Consider the following 18,550-nt stretch of genomic DNA (forward strand, 5'->3'; position numbering starts at 1 on the left):
CATCATGGGCTTAAATCTAAAGGAACCCAAAAATACAAACACGAAGCCCAAAATAGAAGTCTAATGGACCAACAAGGCCCAAACTAAGAAAACCCACACAATAAATACTAAGTCCAAACATGCGTCTGGTGAGTACGCGGGGCGTACTCAGCTCGTACGCTAAGCGTACTCCGTCCGGAGTCAGTTCGCGCAACATACCAGTTGGGTACACTCAACGTACTCCCCATACCACCTTTTCACTCCAATAAGCACTTAATTGGCTGAGACCTCAAGCCAAACTCTCAGATTTGGTCCTAAGGGGAACTTATCACGTAAAATTGGCAACTTTCCACTCATGCATGGCTTAAAGGGACTCAAAAGCTCAAAAAGAGCTTAATAAAGGTCTTAATGCTTTCATGGACCAATATCTTCCATAAAGTTGACATTTTTATGAACATGGGGACTAAATGGAGCCAAGATATAGCATCCATAGCTTCTTGAGTAGATCAAAAGCTCATGTTTAACTCAAAAGTCTCCAAAAGTACACAAAATACACTATAAACTAGATCTAACACCAAAGACCATCAAGGTGAGAGCTTTGTACCTTAAAGTGCTTGCAAATGAGTAGAAGATCCTGAATCTATAAGCTCAAGCTATCCCCTCAAGTGCCCCTCTTCTTGTTCTTCTTCACAAACCACTAACAAACACTCTTTCAAGCTCAAAACTCACCAAATCACTCTAGGGTTTCGATTTAAGGGTAATAGGAGATGGAGGTTGGTCTAAAATGTCTAAGAGATGATATAATGATGCTTAAATAGGGTGTAAACCTTAAAAATTAGGGTTTTCATCTGGCTGGAGTACGCCCCCGCATACTCCCAGTACGCGTAGCTCCATAAAGTGCTTGCTATCCCTTCTGCCTACTACGCCCAACGTAATCCCTTAGCCTTTTAAACCACCAACTTCCGGAGACGATAACTTCTTCGTGCTAAGTCTGATTTCGATAATCCTTATATCTACAGAAAGGTAATAAGAAGCTCTACACTTATATCAACTCATCATTGCCTTAAAACTTCATGAACTAAAATCTAAAATTCATAAAAAGCCCGAACTGACACTTTATCGATATACCCCTTGGATCCAAAACACAATCCAAACTCCTGGATCATCTAGATTACGTTACCCATACCCAATGGGTCTAAATCTCTCTTTCTCAAAGGCCCTAAGCCTTGTGATAACTGATTTTTGGGTCACAGTCCCGAATTAGGAAACAATTTGGAACAAGGTGTTATAAAGCCCCAAAACTATATCTTTCTGGCTGAATGAGTCGGAAAGACAATTGTGTCCCAAACCTTGCCTTTTTCTTTCTAGGACTATTATTTTCTTTTAAATATATTTTTTTTAATTTATTTTTTTTATTGGATTATTACTTTTTTACTGTATTATTATATATTAATAACTGTTATTCTTAATATATAATATTTATGTATTAATAAATATTATTTTATTAGATTATTAATTTCTTTTTAATAATTTTTTTAATTTCATTTTTATAGATTAGTTCTTTTTTATTGAATTATTATTTAATAAGTATTGTTTTATTGGATTATTATTTTTTTTAGTTAATTTTTTAATTCATTTTTATTAGATTAATCATTTTTTTGGACAACACCACCATCATCCTAATTTATTTTAAAAAAATTCATTCATCTCACCACTATCGACATAAATCGGGTCAAGAACCACACATTGAGTTATTAAAAAAAACTAAAATAGCTAGAACAACATGGTAATATGGTCATTTTTTATCATTCAGCACAGTCAGTCAGATGTACAATCAAACATTATAATTTTTTCCCAGTTAAAAAACTTTCTTATACAATATTTTCTCAAACAACATTTTCCCGGACAACAACTATCAAACAAGACCTTAGTCTTAAACACCATGCACATAATGATATACATAAAATTTTTAAAAACCATGAGATAAATCACGTGAACTTTTTAAAATTTATATTCATAGATGTAAACCATAAGAACAAAAAATGTAATTTACTCTATGGGTCAATTGAAATTCTTTTGTTGCAATTATTACCCAAATACAATTGGATGCATGTGGGACCAATCATAATTCACTTCATATTTTAAAAGTTTTGTCACACGGCTAGTCGCTAGTGAGAAGAGCCACCATCTATTTTTAATTAATAGTGTTAATAACATTTTTTTGTTATCAAACTGTTTGATAAAATATTTTTTATTAATTATATATTAATAATATTTTAATTTTTGTAAAAAATATTATTAATTTATGCATACAAGATTCGATAGAAAATAGATTATAGGGACATACACCAGCATCTCTTGTCCTCTCCTGCGCTCCAAAGGGTCCATCGCATCTCTCCTTTTGATCCAATAGACCATCACCCCAGCATGCCTCTATAAGTAAATCAATCACCTCTGATCGATTAATTTCAAGTCGAAAGTGCAGAATTTGCAGATTTTTGATCTTTCACGCTCGTTTCAGGTTTTTCTTATACACATCTCACTTGATTATCATGATTTCGTATGTCCTTTGTTTATTAGGTTAACTTCGTGATTATCGACCAGTTTTGATTGTGCTTAAAAGTTCGAAGTCCCACACTTCGTTTATTCCGTATTGTGACAAGTCAGATTCTTCGATTGCATTTCTTTTTCGAACTTTTAGTACTATGAAAATGACATGAAATCCGAATCGGTAGGCTACTTATCAACTGAAACATTGTTGTGAACAGTAGAAAATAGGAGAGGATTTTAGGGTTTTTGTCGAATATGCATGTACGAAAAAACAAGTATATATGATTATATGTTATCTAATTATATGCATACAATTTCGCAGACGAGTTACTCGATCCAATCATGGCTGCTATACAATGTGGCGTTGCATTTCAGGTAAGGCGCCAGCTATGAGCTCGATCATTTGTTGAATTCTTTCTGTTGATCTTGTTATTTATGATTATATTGTACACTTTTTTATTGTGTAATCTTTAGGGCTCAGTCGCTGCATCTCTTAACAGTGATACCTCACTTCACAAATCAATTTTCAAGGTGCGATTGTACACCAATCTCTCTCATCCAGAGTTTTAATCACAATTTCTTCTGAAAATATGTTTCATCGTCTATGATTGCCTCTCCATCCTTGTACTGAATAATCGATTAGTTGATAAACTGTAAATAAATAACCTTTTCTTTGATATCATGTTCATTGCAGAGCAAGAAGATTAGCTATACCGAGAAGCCATGGATGTCTTTTTCACCCATGGAGCTAAAAACAAAGAAAACACCATCAAGATATCAATCTGCGATTTGTATGTCGACTCCACAAGCAGTTGGAAGTGCTAAGGTTTCGGTTTCACCTTTGCATCTTGAAGATGCAAAAGAACCTCCCCTGAACACATACAAGCCCAAGGAGCCGTATACAGCAACCATTGTCTCTGTTGAAAGAGTTGTTGGCCCAAAAGCTCCTGGAGAGACTTGTCATATTGTGATTGATCATGGTGGTAATGTTCCCTATTGGGAGGGACAAAGTTATGGTGTAATTCCTCCTGTAAGTCGAAATCTTTAATGAATTGTGATTGTGATCTTTCTTTTTGTTATATTAAGAGGCTTTTTGGGTATTGATTTTTGTGTTTGAACAGGGTGAGAACCCAAAGAAACCTGGGGCACCTCATAATGTGCGTCTTTATTCAATTGCATCAACAAGATATGGTGATTCATTTGATGGAAAGACAGCTAGTTTGTGTGTTCGAAGAGCTGTCTATTATGATCCTGAGACAGGAAAAGAAGATCCTTCAAAGAATGGTGTGTGTAGTAATTTCCTTTGTGATTCAAAGCCCGGAGACAAAGTTAAAATTACAGGTATGTCCTTCCGTAGTATCAATTTATAACTTTCTATCTGCACTCTTCAATCTATAATAGATAAATTAGTGAGGTAATATTTGGTATGATGGTATCACAAAAAGAATGGAATGGTTCATTCCATTAAAGTTGAAAGGAATGGAATGTGATTCTTTATATTTTGTTGATTATCATTCCACTGCCAGTGGTGTTCTTTTTCCTTCCATAATGGAATGGAAAGAAACGTTGTAGTGAATCCAGTTTTCTTTATGTAATTGTTAATCACACAATTTTTTTTTTTAATATTATTTTATAAGAATATCTAAAAATGTATCTTTTATTATACTCGTATTTGGGTTTTATGTGATTGTTAATAACACTATATTTTTTTTAATATTATGTTATGATAATATCTAAAAGTGTATTTTTTTTTTTTGTTATAGTCGTATTTGGGTTTTAATCATTTAATGAACTTTTATTATGTTCTATATTTGTAAATAAAAATCTCATTAATTATGATTAAATAATGATAGAGTAGAGTTTTAAAACTGTACATTATATTTAGTATTTACATATAATATAAAAATTTTCATTAAATAATTCATCTCATTTCCAATGTTCAACCGAACATGATCTTAAAATTGTAATGATTCGTTTATTCAATTACTTACCTTAATCTATTATTTTGTACATACCAAATGCAAAAAATAGTTACATACTTCCATTACTTTGTTTTTTATTGCATCATACTTCCACTTTTTTTTCTAACATTATACTTTCAATTTTTTTTCTTGTTAAGGCATTACACATTCAAAATCTGCATAATTATAGTATTGTACCTTCAATTTTCTTTTTCTTGTTAGGATATTATTCTTTTGAAAAATATATCCAATTATAACAAGTAAACTGCTTTCCATTTGAAGGACATTGCTATAATTAAGTAGATTTTTCAAAGTACAATGCTATAATAGGAAGAAGTAAAAGTAAGATGCTACAATAAACAAATAAAACAAAGACAAAATTTCATAATTGGTCCCTGTGGTTTGCAAAATATCTCACTTTGAGGATTTTCAATGAAAACGTCATGCCACTGGTACCTGTGGTTTGCAAAAATACATGAAAGATCCTCCTGCCGTTAAATCTAACTTTTCAGCTGTTAGATTTTAATGAAAAAGACTATTTTGCCCTTGTACCAAATGTGCAATATACTACAAAATTAAATTGAGTTTTTGTTTTTTGTTTTTTATTTTTCATTACTTAAATCAAAATAAATAAAAACAACAGAAGAATAATAAATAACTAAAATTATATAAAAAAAATAGAAACAAAAAAGGTGAAATATAATAATAAATGCAAACATAAAGTTGTTAACGATATCAACTATACAGCATCAAAGTGAAAAAAAAACATGAATCGTAACAACATAAAATAAAAAAAAATTAACGCTTCAATTCACAAATAAGAAAAATTAAAGAAAAAACGATTTCGACATGGTTTATCGAATTTAAATTTATTTACTTAAATCAATATAAATAAAAACATTAAAAAAACCATAAATAACTAAAATTATAAAATAAAAATAGAAAACAAAATGTAAAAAAAAAAAAAAAAAGCTATCAAATTGTTGAAATTATATATATATATATATATATATATATATATATATATATATATATATATATATATATATTATAAAAATGTGATACAAATATAAATTGACAGGTCCAGCGGGAAAAATTATGCTTTTACCGGAAGAGAACCCAAACGCGACCCACATCATGATCGCGACGGGCACGGGGGTGGCCCCATACCGTGGCTACCTCCGAAGAATGTTCATGGAATCAATCCCTAAACCCAAATTCACGGGTCTGGCTTGGCTGTTCCTTGGGGTAGCTAATAAGGATGCTCTGCTTTATGATGAAGAGTTCCGGAAGTATCTAGAAGATAACCCTGGTAATTTCCGATACGATATAGCTCTTAGCCGAGAGGAAAAGAATAGAAATGGAGGAAAAATGTATGTTCAAGATAAAATTGAAGAATATAGCGATGAGGTGTTTAAGTTGTTGGATGAAGGGGCTCATATTTATTTTTGTGGGCTTAAAGGAATGATGCCCGGGATTCAAGACACTCTTAAGAGAGTTGCCGAAGGGAGAGGGGAGAAGTGGGAAGATAAGCTTTCCAAGTTGAAGAAGAATAAGCAGTGGCATGTGGAAGTTTATTAGGTTATGTTTGTTACAGGACAGGATAAGATAGAACATAACAATTGTTGTACTGTGAATCGGATTGGGATAATCTTTTATTTTAGCTTTTGTCTCATCTGCAAAGGTGTGAGAGACTACGTATTGAAAATAGTCCTAGAAAGTTTACACAGTGTTGTGTTGTGTCTAGTCTTGTACCCTGTAGCGAATGGAATGGAGCCCTAAATATCTGTTTGAGATCTCTATTTAGACTTTTGGGAAGCCTCTTGTGAGGTAGGAAAACTTGAAGAATTTGAATTGGTTTGGTTGTAATAACTCTATGAGGTTTGATATTTGTATCACTTGGAAACATTTGTGCTTTACTTATTGGGTATGGAAACATTTTCTATTTCAGGAGATTTTATTCACGGGCATCTTGTCTTTTTCTATTGCGTTTTTCTTTTACTTTTATTTTTGTTTGCCTTAGGTCTTTTTTGGAAATAGTTTCTATTAGGGATGAGATCTAAAACCGGACCAGAACCGTTAGAACCGAAATATATAGAAGGGGTTTCGGTTTCGGGTTTAAAAATTGACTTTATCCAGGTTCCTGATAATTCGGGTTTGGGTCCATTGGGTTCGGGCAAACCGGGTCTAAGAAGCGGAACGGATGTTAGAAACCGAAATCACTTTTAGGGGCCAAAACCGGTTTTTGTGAAATGTTTAAAACATACATATCTCATTTGTTTCAAGTTAGATTGATATACGTTTTTTTTTTCAACGTGTAGTTTAGAGTTTTTACATGATTTTAAACTATAAATTTGTCATTTTTAGTTTTATATTTATTGACTTACGATCCTTTAAAGTCAAGTTATCAAAGCTGGAAGTTTTTTGGTTTTTTAAGTTTTTTTATATTCTGTGAAAGTTTTAAAATATGCATATCTAATTTGTTTGAAGTCGGATTAACATGCAGTTTTTTTCAACTTGTAGTTTAAAGGTCGTATATGATTTTAGACTATAATTTTGTCATTTTTGGTTTAATATTCAATGATTTACAGGCCTCCGAAGTCGGGATATCAAAGCTGAAAAATTTCAACTTTTCAGCTATTTGTTTTTGTACTTTGATTTATGTGAAAACGTTAACAGATGCATATCTCATTTGTTTACAATTGGATTGACATGCAGTTTTTTCTATAGTGTAGTTTAGAGTTTGTATATGATTTTAGACTATAATTTTGTCAATTTTGGTTTCATATTCAATGACTTACAGTCTCCCGAAGTTGGAATATCATACGAAAATTTCAACACATTAAGTAATACGTAATTACCAAAAAATTCCGGTTTTTTCTGGTTTTCTGGTTCTAAACTCACTTTATCTGGTTCCAACCTATACACTTTGATGTTTCTGGATTTTTCAGTTCTAGACCCACTTTATCCAGTACCGTATCCAGAACCGAACCAGAACCGATATCTACCGGTATGGTTTCCGGTTCCAGGTCCATCCGATCCGAGTTTTGACCCACTTTCATCCTTAGTTTCTATCATCTTACCTCCCCTCTTACCCATTCTTATGGGAATAAGTTGGTAGTCTACGTAAAAATCAAATGTTCATTTATATTTTACATCTTAGTTTTATTTTATATCTAATCGGTTAAATCATAATCTTTTTTTTTTCTTTTGAATAATCAAAATCCACTAAAACGTATACAATCTTTTAGTATCAATGTCATTTTCTCTAACTAAATAAGTTGTAATCATAATAAAACTGTTTTTTTAATAATATTTGCAAATTAATTGTTTATAAAGTTAAAAAAGTAAAATATATGCAAGTCTAACTTATTCCGACTTAACATTTATTGAAAAATATTCGTTTTTAACCTAGAACCCCACTAATCCATCTAATTGCCACATTTGATAATACGATTGATATATTTATATATATGTAATAAAACAACCGATAAATATCTTTGTTCATCTATACGATTAAAAATGCAAACCATTTATTTGTGTTAGAAAGTATAAATTCTCATCATACGGTGTATTTTTTAAGGCTAAGTTTTGACGTCCATGTTAACCAACTATTTATCTTTTTGTGTGCACCGTTCCCATGGTGTGTGATGTCTTTGTGGAGTGGTGACAGATGTTGCCCTTGAGGCCTTAATATCCAACGATACCGTTTAATATATCAATTTTTTTTTTCCAAAATAAACTCTGTAACATACCAAACATCTACCATTTCTATTTCACACTTCATCCAACTTTCTCTCTTAAGCCCTACCAATTTCTCACAAATGGAACCAAACTAAACCACCCCACCATCAAATAAAAATTGCTTCACATCTTTAACAGCACCAAGATTCGATAATTCCTTCATGCTAAATAACTCATCACCATCATTTTATCACTAAGTTATATGCATCTCGTCCATTCACCTCAACTTAGTTTTACCAACTTGTTCAATTCACCTAAATAATTTATCTAAAATGCAACATTTCCAAACCCCACCCCTATGCATTATTTCCAACTTGAATGTCCCTGATATACAACCTAAATAAGTTTCTGAAACACAAACCGAACCACCACAAATTTAAGAGCTCTAAAAATACAAAGAAACAACATGAGAAATTAATGAAAAGGGGAAAGCGGAATTGTGTCGTGCAGAGTCAACATTTTCTTAGGATAGTGTTGGATCATGTTGTTGATTTCGATATATCGAAATACATAAGCAACAAAAGCAATTTAGCATAACATTATGATTGAACCATAGATCATTGTTCAATAACAAATGCCAACTAACTATCTACAAGGGGGTTTATGAAGAATACATTTATGATGTCAAGAAGATGAATGATCTAAAATAGAATCTCTCTAATATAATCACACCCCTTGACTATAAACAAGCAAGACCTTCAAGTCATTTTTCCTTTGGTGGTGAAGCAAAAACAAAACCAACACTAATAGAGGGTTTTTGTGCTATCAAATAGAGATATGAGAGGGAGAAGAGGTGGATAATGAATTTATTAGGGTTTTTCTTGCACGGAGACTCCTTTTGGTCTTGCCTCAACACGAATAGCCTTTCTTAGCTTTTAAAATTTGATCGGTAACATTAGCATTATACAAACCTTTTAGTTATTATTGCATAATTAGTCTTCTTAATTAATTTCTAGTTATTTCTTTGATGAATCAATAAATAAAAAATTAATTCCACATGATTAATTAGTAATTAACTTCTAGTTAATTTGTAGGGGTGAGCATAGGTTAGTTTTGGGGCAAAACTGAACTGTTAATTTCGGTTTTTAGTTTTTAGAACCCATTGGGTTCAGTTTCTTGGTTTATTGGGTTTTCGGGTTCAACCCATAGGTTTATGGTTTTGGGGTTTAAACCCGTGAGTTTTGGGTTTAACCCATTTCCCAGCAAATGTAAACAAAATAAATTAGGTCCATTTTCTAATATTCCAACCATTTAGAACCAATCGAAAACAACACAAACCAATTTAATAATTCAAGGAAGTATTAAAACTACTAAGTTTATATGTTTACAACCAAAAAATGAACACACCATCAAATTAAAACAACAACATTCCATTACAATCAAACATGAAAACACCATAAAAATACCAATCTTCAATCTTTACTTACTAAGTTAGGTTCCATATTTTGTTTTTTTCTTTTAATTTTTTAAAGTACATATTAAATATAAAATAATTAGAATTATATATTATGGGTCGGTTTCGGGTTTGGGTCGATTTCATAACCAAAAATCGAAACCGAAGATGATTTTTCATCTTGTGAAGTCTAATCACTAGTTTTGGTTTGGTTTTTGTTTCTACGGTTTCATCAATTTTCATCGGTTTACGGTATTTGGGCTTGGTTTTACTCACCTCTAGTTATTTGACAAATAAAATATTAATTAATTAATTTAATTATATTTTATTCTAGTTGAGCCACCTTTGTAGCCCAAATAGGGTCATGCAATTAATCATCATTTAATTAGCATGTTATGTCGACAGACATACCTCCAATAGATATAGATAGCTCGATCAAGAATGCTAAAACATGTGTTTTTAAGGCATTTTATGGCCCAATTCTATAACCCAATGGGTTACAAATACTAGATTGATGATCGGTATTTTTATGTTCAGTGAATTGAAACAGAATATCAACAATTTTAACAATATTTACAACTTAGTAACGCAAACAAAGTAGTGTCAACGACATGAACATTTACAAATGACACTCGAGTAGTATCATATTAAAAAGTTTGGGAAGTCGTTTAGCCACCACAAAGGTTGGTATATAATATGAAATTGTAGACCAGGGCTCTATCGATGTTGGATGAAAAACATGAGGCTTTAAAAGGTCAAAGCCATCTAAATCCAAAGATTACACACACAACATCGGACACATGTTTTCATATCAAACTTAATGACAAAGACGACGACCTCACATCAAAACAACCTCCACCCCAATTTGAAGGGATAAAATAAAAGAGTTGCATCATTTTCTTTTAATAACTTTTCGAAGAATATAAAAATAGGCGAATACTTAATTGTACCGCAAGAAAATATTATGATGCAAAAACCAAAAGGTAGAATTAGAATTCCTTGTAAGGGAGATAGATGATTTGGAAGTCGATGACCTTCGAACGATACTAGATTTGAAAAAAATAACGTTAGAGATAAATATTTGTAATTTTTATATTATTTTTATGGGATATATACAGTAAAGTCCCAATATTTTCATCGATTTGAAAAGAAAGTCCTAAACTTTATTTTTTTGACAGTAAGTCCAAATTACCGGCAGTTTTTGACATTTTTACCCTTTTTCCCCGGTTAACCGGTAATTAGGACTTTTTTGTCAACAAAATAAAGTTTAGGACTTTCTTGTCAAATCGTCAATTAGGACTTTACTGTCAAAAAAATAAACTTTATGACTTTTTTGTCAAATCGTTCAAAATATTGGGACTTTAGTGAATATATAATTTTTTTTGTTAGAAATTTAATGGTATGATACTCTTTAAGCATAAGAGTTATTGAAACCTTCTCTAATCAGCTAGATCCTATTGAAATCCTTTACGTTTGCTTCTTGTTAAATCGTTTTTTTAATCTCAACGAACCGACATTGAAAAAAATTGAGATAATCAAGAAAGAAAGAAAGAAGCAGGGTTGTGTTGGCTTTTTGCAGTCTCAAAAATGGAGAAATAAGAAACCGAAAAAAATGAAATTGCCCTTCTTTCCCTTCTCCACATTCACACCCTTTTGACTAGGCATGTGTTGTTTGTGTTTGTATAAAGCTAAGACAATTTTGTTTTTTTAGGTTTCTAATTTCTCCATTTTTGAGACTGCAAAAAGCCAACACAACCCTGCTTCTTTCTTTCTTTCTTGATTATCTCAATTTTTTTCAATGTCGGTTCGTTGAGATTAAAAAAACGATTTAACAAGAAGCAAACGTAAAGGATTTCAATAGGATCTAGCTGATTAGAGAAGGTTTCAATAACTCTTATGCTTAAAGAGTATCATACCATTAAATTTCTAACCAAAAAAATTATATATACACTAAAGTCCCAATATTTTCAACGATTTGACAAAAAAGTCCTAAACTTTATTTTTTTGACAGTAAAGTCCTAATTGACGATTTGACAAGAAAATCCTAAACTTTATTTTTTTTGGCAAAAAAATCCTAATTACCGGCTAACCGGGAAAAAAAGGTAAAAGTGTCAAAAACTGCCGGTAATTTGGACTTTACTGTCAAAAAAATAAAGTTTAGGACTTTCTTGTCAAATCGATAAAAATATTGGGACTTTACTGTATATATCCCTATTTTTATTCAATAAATAATATTTGTATTAAAAATAATAATTTTTTTTATGGTGTGGTGAGGGCATCCACAATCCATTTGAACTTTATAAAGTTCAATGTATTGTCATATCATACATTAAATATCTATACAACGCCACTCACAATCCATTAAACACCTATTTAATCCTAATCATCATTTTATTATTTCTATTGAACAATTCAATGATCATTTAACTCTTCTATTCAACTCTATCTCATATTATTACCCACATTCCATTCAACTCTTATTCAATCCTAATCATCACCCTATTCAACTCTTATATTACTTTCATTGTGGATGACATGGAACAGTGAGCAATGCATACTTATTCATTCCATGAGTAGTATAACAATCAATTTTGTAGAACAATGATATATATATATATATATATATATATATATATATATATATATATATATATATATATATATATATATATATATATATATATATATATATATATATATATATATATATTTTCCTAGAAAAATTTTATAATTAGTTTTATAACATATATAGGCTAGTAATCCTAATTAAAATGTGTAAAACACTAAAACTACAATGGCTTTTCATATAATCCTAATTAAAATGTGTTAAAATATGATGAAAACTTGAAAACTCTTCAAAAAAAAAAAAAAAAAGGCACGTGACATCACGTGTATCACTTTTCCTCTCCTCGGAATCGTCATCTATGCTGCCCAGTGTTTCCTGAAATAATCATAAACTTGGATGAAACCCTTCGATCCAAGAAAGTAATCTTGATGGCGAACGCAACTCCGACTTAGTTTCAAGCTAATCAAAATGGATTTCGTCGAATTGGAAGCAATCGAAGGCCTACGATGGTCATGGAATTCATGGCCAGTATCAAGAACCGAATCAAACGATCTGGTAATCCCTTTGTCCATAATGCAAACTCCATTGATGAAATTCAACGAACTTCCACTCCTATCCTACGATCCATTGATCTGTTCTCGATGTGGCTCCGTCTTAAACCCGTACGCTCGTGTCGATTACCCTTCTCGAATCTGGATTTGCCCTTTTTGCTATCAGAAGAATTCATTTCCAAGATCGTACGCCGAAATCGGCGAGAACAATATTCCTGCTGAGCTTTTCCCAACTTACAGTACTGTTGAATACCAATTAGGTCACCAGGGTTTGATGACTCCGACCCGGATGAATTCCAATCCGGTTCACAATTGGGGAACTAGTAACGGATCAGGGTTGGCTAAATCGAATTCGTCCTCGTTTTCTTCGTCTTCGTTGTCGAGTTTAGATCAACGAGGGTTAACAGGGAGGGGAATAGGGATTGGGCCGGCGTTTGTTTTTGTCGTGGATGGTAGTTCAAGTGAGGATGAACTTAAAGCACTTAAGAATGAGTTGCTGTTGATTGTTGCACAGCTGCCGGAAAATGCCATGGTAGGGTTGATTGTTTTTGATTCAATGGTGAGGGTGTATGATCTTGGGTTTACTGAGTGTTTACGGGTGGTTGTCTTACATGGTGAACGCAAGCCTTCTTCTAGCCAGGTATTACAAATTCGTTTCTTTTCTGTTCATCTTCATCTTCATCTTGCTGTGAATTATGAGTACATACTCTCGTGTAGCTAGAAACTTCCTGAAAAATGAAAAAAAAATCCACAAATTGATTATATAGTTCTTATTAGGATGCCCAATAATTCTTTAATTTGCAAGTATATCAACCTGTAACTTAGTTCATTATACTGTTGCATTTTTTTTCTTCCTTTTTGATTATTTATTGTTCCCAAAACTTTGAGAAAAGTTTCTTTATAATTCACAATTTTCATGCCATTTCTTTTTGACTTAATGGACTTGATGGGGAGAAAACAAGTTATTACATATTACTCACCAAACCACATGAATATTGATGAGATAGCTTAATGCCTTACATTTTCCTCTCATTAACATAATCAGTAAAAGATTTGAATGCAAGAAGAAGCATATACTTTCATTTCTTCTTATTACAACATTGTACTTGTTAAAATCCACTCCTACTTATAGCAATGTCATCTAAATACAAAGCAATTTACATTCTTACACTTTCTTACACTTTCTAACATTTTATTTTTTTCATTATCAGATCATAGAGTTTCTCGGAATCCATCCCACAAGACAACAACTTGGAAAACCACAAAATACACAAAAACACAATTTCATTTTACCAATTTCCGAATGTGAATTCAACATCACCACCGCCATCGAAGACATCCGCCACTCACCACCACCATCCTCCGGCCACCGCCCTCCCCGGTGTACCGGAGCCGCGATACTAGTTGCCATAGCCCTTCTAGAAGGTTCTCTAGTCCCCACCGGGTCCCGCATCATGGTATTCACATCCGGGCCCGCAACCATCGGTCCCGGCACAATCGTATCCCAAGATCTCAACCAATCAATCCGGACCCACCGAGACATCAACACCGGGAACACCGTTTTTTATAAAAAATCTTCCGATTTTTATAAACAAATATCCGAAAAACTATCCGATTTATCGATGGTTCTTGATCTTTTCGCGTGTTCGTTGGATCAAATCGGGGTCACGGAGGTCCGACCCGCGGTGGAGCGATCCGGCGGGTTCGTGATGCTATCCGAATCCTTCGAATCGGATCAATTCAAAAAATGTTTACGCCACATTTTTTCGCGCGATGAAGACGGGTTTTTAACCATGTGTTTCGATGTAACAATCGAAATAATCACAACAAAAGACGTGAAAGTATCCGGGGCAATCGGCCCGTGTGTTTCGACCCGGAAACAAAACGGGTCGAACATTTGGAAACTCGGGACAATAACCGATAAAACATGCATCGCGTTTCTATTCGAAATCACTCAAGAACAAAAAGCACAACCGGGAACTGCGTTTTTCATACAATTCATAACAAAATATCGACACGGAAACATGGGGTTTAGGAAGCGCGTGACGTCGGCAGCTCGGCGGTGGGTTAGCGGCGGCGCACCGGAGATCGCCGCCGGGTTTGACCAGGAGACCGCGGCGGCAGTGATGGCGAGGTTGGCGGTCCGGGAGACGGAAAGGAATTTTCCGAGGGAAGTCGTGCGGTGGCTCGACAAGGAGCTTATCCGTTTCGCCGGAAAGTTCGGGGATTATATTCCGGAAGATCCCGGATCTTTCCGGTTATCTACAAATTTTTCTCTCTACCCACAATTCATGTATCATTTAAGAAGATCACAATTTATAGATGTTTTCAATAGTAGTCCGGATGAAACCGCGTTTTTTCAAATGATGTTGAATCGGGAATCGGTGATCGGGTCGTTGATTATGATCCAACCGACGTTGACCCGGTTTTCGTTTGACGGGCCACCGGGTCCGGTTCTTTTGGATATCGGGTCGGTGTCACCGGATGTGATTTTGGTATTTGATTCGTATTTTTATGTGGTGATTCATTACGGGTCGAAGATAGGGCAGTGGATGAAAATGGGGTATGATAAGGATCCGGGGCATGAGAATTTCAGGAGGTTGTTGGAGGCGGTGGAGATCGAGGCGGCTCAGCTGGCGGCTGAGCGGATTCCGGTGCCGAAAGTGGTGAGGTGTGAGCAGCATAGTAGTCAGGCGAGGTTTTTGTTGGCTAAGTTGAACCCTTCGGTTACACATAAGTCGAGTTATGTTGTTGATGGGGCTGAGGTTGTGTTGACTGATGATGTGAGTTTGGAGGTTTTTATTGAACATTTGCAGGAATTGGCTGTTCAGGGTTGATTTTGGATGTCATTGTTGTTGTATAGAGTTTGGTTTTTATTGAGTAGAATTGTGGTATAGGAAGGTGTTGTGCATTACGGATTATGTGAAATTCACGTGGGTTTTGTTAAATCGGAAAATATAATCGCAAGTAGTTTCTTGATTGGGTAAATGTATAAATGTTTTTGTCATGCATTTTGTTTGAACCCTAACACTAACATAAGGATAGGGGGTGTTTGAGATTATTTATTTAAGGTGATTATTGATTTATTGTGGTTTAACACCGAAAATAAGGAGTTGTAACTTGTAAGTGTTTGGATATGAATAATTTATATCCATTTATTTACTTAAATAAGGAGTTTTTGATAAGTTATTTTACTCTTTACTTATCGACTTATTTAAGATGTTTTTGATAAGTTATTTCTTAATTAAACACATAAGCATTATTTGCCAAGCACTGAAAATTAAATTATCAACTTATTATGTTTTGCTACCAAATGAGTTAAACCAAACATTTTTTTATAAAACTCCATTTTGACACAAGATAAACTAATAAACATTTATACTAAAAAAAAAATAAGTTTGCTTTAAATAAGCAATCCAAAGCATAAGTTGTTTTAATATGGTACTTTCGCAAACCATTTTCCATCGAAGTGAATTTCTAGTAATATCATTGGTTTCATTCGATTTTCAATTTGAATTCGTATAAAGTACCGATTGATAAGAAAATAATTTCCTTTTGAATATCCGGTTCTATATCCTTTATTTTGGTAACCATTAAAATCATTTTAACGGAAACTATAATTTGAATACATTTTAATTGCTTGAAAGTCGGAACATTCGACATGATGTATATATTAATTTTAAATAATTATTATAAATTTATAGACAAAATTTCTATCTTTGTATTTTAATAAATTTTTTATTTTTTATTAGCATTTTAAATTATCAATATTGTTTTTCACTATAATTGTGATTTTCAGGGGTTTTAACGTAATGAAATTATAAAAAGAATAAAATAAAATAGAATTTATAAAGTAATTAAAAGTTAATGTTGCTGAAAATTATATAATAAAAGCAATTTACAAAGTCGATAGAAATGACAAAAAAAAAACATCTCTACAATCCACAAGGTATGTTTTCATTCCAATTTTTTGCAAATAAATATGAATTTTCATTCCGTAACTTTGTATTTCATTTCCTTTTTAATTATTGTATACAGAATACTACTTTAATAAACCTGTAAATTGACTAATATGCCTAATTCGATTTGAGAATATAAAACTAATTATAGTTCTAATGTTTATTTTTTCAATTTTTTGTTCATATAAAATATACAAGGGGTATTAAAAAAAACTTAAGGATTTCTTTGTTATACGTCTATATCTATATCAATATTTATTTATATATTTATCTTTATCTTTATAATTATTTATAATTCTTATAAAGGAGGTCATTTAAATTAATATGATTCAAGATAAAATATATATTCTGAACCATATTCATTTGAAACTTCTAATTTTTCAACTTATACTAATTAATTGTTTGGTTAATTGAAATGTTTGCTTATATAAGAATATTATTTCATATTTGATTACTTACAATGAAAGAAAGAGGTTAATAATAAAATATGTTGTGGAAAACTAAAAGTGAATATGATAATCAAGCTTTTTCAACTTATTCATAGTCAAATCTTTTTCATTCTATCTGTATAACTCTTATAAAAGATACCATATAAATCAATATGATTCAAGTATTTCTTTTATTTTTAACTATATTGATTTGAAACCTCCAAACTTTTCAACATTTTCTATTTAATTGTCTTTAACCATATCCATATGTAACTCTATAACTTTTTAATTTCTTCAACTTAATTACATGATTAAATAAAATGTTTTGCCTACATAAGAACATGATCTTCTATTTGTTACCCATATTTTTTTTTTCTTCTATTTTTCCTTTTGTTTTTTGTTACATAGAGTACTTGCAAATGAAGAAGTATATTGTAGTTGTTTGATGTGTAAAAGAAAGATCTCATTGTCTTATCTTTTAGTTTTTTGTTATATAAAGTACTTGAAAATGAAGAAGTAGATTTTAGTTGTTTGACGTAAAAGAAAGATTTCAACTATGAAATATGTTTGTGTGACATGATCTTCTTTGGAATTAAAATAGTTCATTCAAAACAACTTTGGGTTGTTCGGTTTGATGCTTGGATGAATTTAAAAGGATTTGGAATTAAAGTTAAATTCATTTATAAGATCCATAAAATTCAAGCAAATTTAAAACTTTTTCAAGCATTCAAAAACCATTAGTTATTACAAAATGTTTTCAAAATAGTTTCATATCAGAGTATCCTAGAAATCAAAATCATAAAATGTGAGGAGATGCACGATCACGCCTTCGCCTTCCCGCGAACATCTGAAGTAGCTGAAACAAAATCCAAAACTGTAAGTCCGAAGCTTAGCGAGTTCCCCCAAGATACCAACGCCATACAAACATAACCATATCATAGCAAACAAACTGCATGCATACTGAGCCATCAACCTAACTGGACCGCCTCGCAGGTCCATCAGCCTATCTGGACCGCTCTCTGAGCCATCGGCACGTATGGATACCGACCTAACAGGTCACTAACATAGCATCATCCTATATACCAGGATACTGACCTAATAGGTCACTAAGCATATCAACATGCAATAAACCTGGATACAAGTCCGACATTGGTGCCTTCGACCCTGTTAGTATAGTGAGGACAACTCACCTTAAACGACAAATAAATCCCACAATTGCTGCAGCTGCTACAAACCGGCTTCCACAACTAAACCAAACGACCAAACCATTCTTTAATAATTACCCATGACAAAACCACCAAGCACTAATCCCATAAATAGTCCAACTAACCAAGCCTAGAATTGGCCCAAGCCCATTGGGCTTAAACAAGGTCCAACTACATTGGGCCCACTAAGGCTTAATTCATCATCCAAGGCCCA

General features: G+C 32.7%; 2 protein-coding genes across 2 annotated transcripts; both read left to right on the top strand.

Annotated features, from left to right (window-relative positions):
* The first annotated feature begins 2,328 nt into the window (after nt 1-2,328).
* Nucleotides 2,329-6,443, top strand: LOC111885456 (ferredoxin--NADP reductase, root-type isozyme, chloroplastic). Its single transcript, XM_023881713.3, has 6 exons — nt 2,329-2,500; nt 2,852-2,904; nt 3,004-3,060; nt 3,224-3,559; nt 3,651-3,870; nt 5,572-6,443. Exons 2-6 carry the CDS (start codon nt 2,872-2,874, stop codon nt 6,069-6,071), a joined length of 1,146 nt encoding a protein of 381 aa, XP_023737481.1. The 5' UTR covers nt 2,329-2,500; nt 2,852-2,871; the 3' UTR covers nt 6,072-6,443.
* Nucleotides 6,444-12,510: 6,067 nt separating this feature from the next.
* LOC111885451 (protein transport protein SEC23) lies at nt 12,511-15,732 on the top strand. The gene is made up of 2 exons (XM_023881705.3): nt 12,511-13,384; nt 13,956-15,732. The coding sequence occupies exons 1-2, from the start codon at nt 12,662-12,664 to the stop codon at nt 15,579-15,581; spliced, it is 2,349 nt and encodes a 782-aa protein (XP_023737473.1). The 5' UTR covers nt 12,511-12,661; the 3' UTR covers nt 15,582-15,732.
* Nucleotides 15,733-18,550: the final 2,818 nt, after the last annotated feature.

Source organism: Lactuca sativa, chromosome 5 (genome assembly GCF_002870075.4).
Source record: "Lactuca sativa cultivar Salinas chromosome 5, Lsat_Salinas_v11, whole genome shotgun sequence".
Taxonomy (NCBI): domain Eukaryota; kingdom Viridiplantae; phylum Streptophyta; class Magnoliopsida; order Asterales; family Asteraceae; genus Lactuca; species Lactuca sativa.

Excerpts from the sequence above, each read along its gene's own strand:
- LOC111885456 (XM_023881713.3), top strand. The coding sequence starts at position 2,872 with ATGGCTGCTATACAATGTGGCGTTGCATTTCAG. Across the intron at positions 2,905-3,003 it reads AATGTGGCGTTGCATTTCAG|GGCTCAGTCGCTGCATCTCT; the intron begins GTAAGGCGCCAG and ends TGTAATCTTTAG. Across the intron at positions 3,560-3,650 it reads GTTATGGTGTAATTCCTCCT|GGTGAGAACCCAAAGAAACC; the intron begins GTAAGTCGAAAT and ends GTGTTTGAACAG.
- LOC111885451 (XM_023881705.3), top strand. The coding sequence starts at position 12,662 with ATGGATTTCGTCGAATTGGAAGCAATCGAAGGCCTACGATGGTCATGG. Across the intron at positions 13,385-13,955 it reads GCAAGCCTTCTTCTAGCCAG|ATCATAGAGTTTCTCGGAAT; the intron begins GTATTACAAATT and ends TTTCATTATCAG.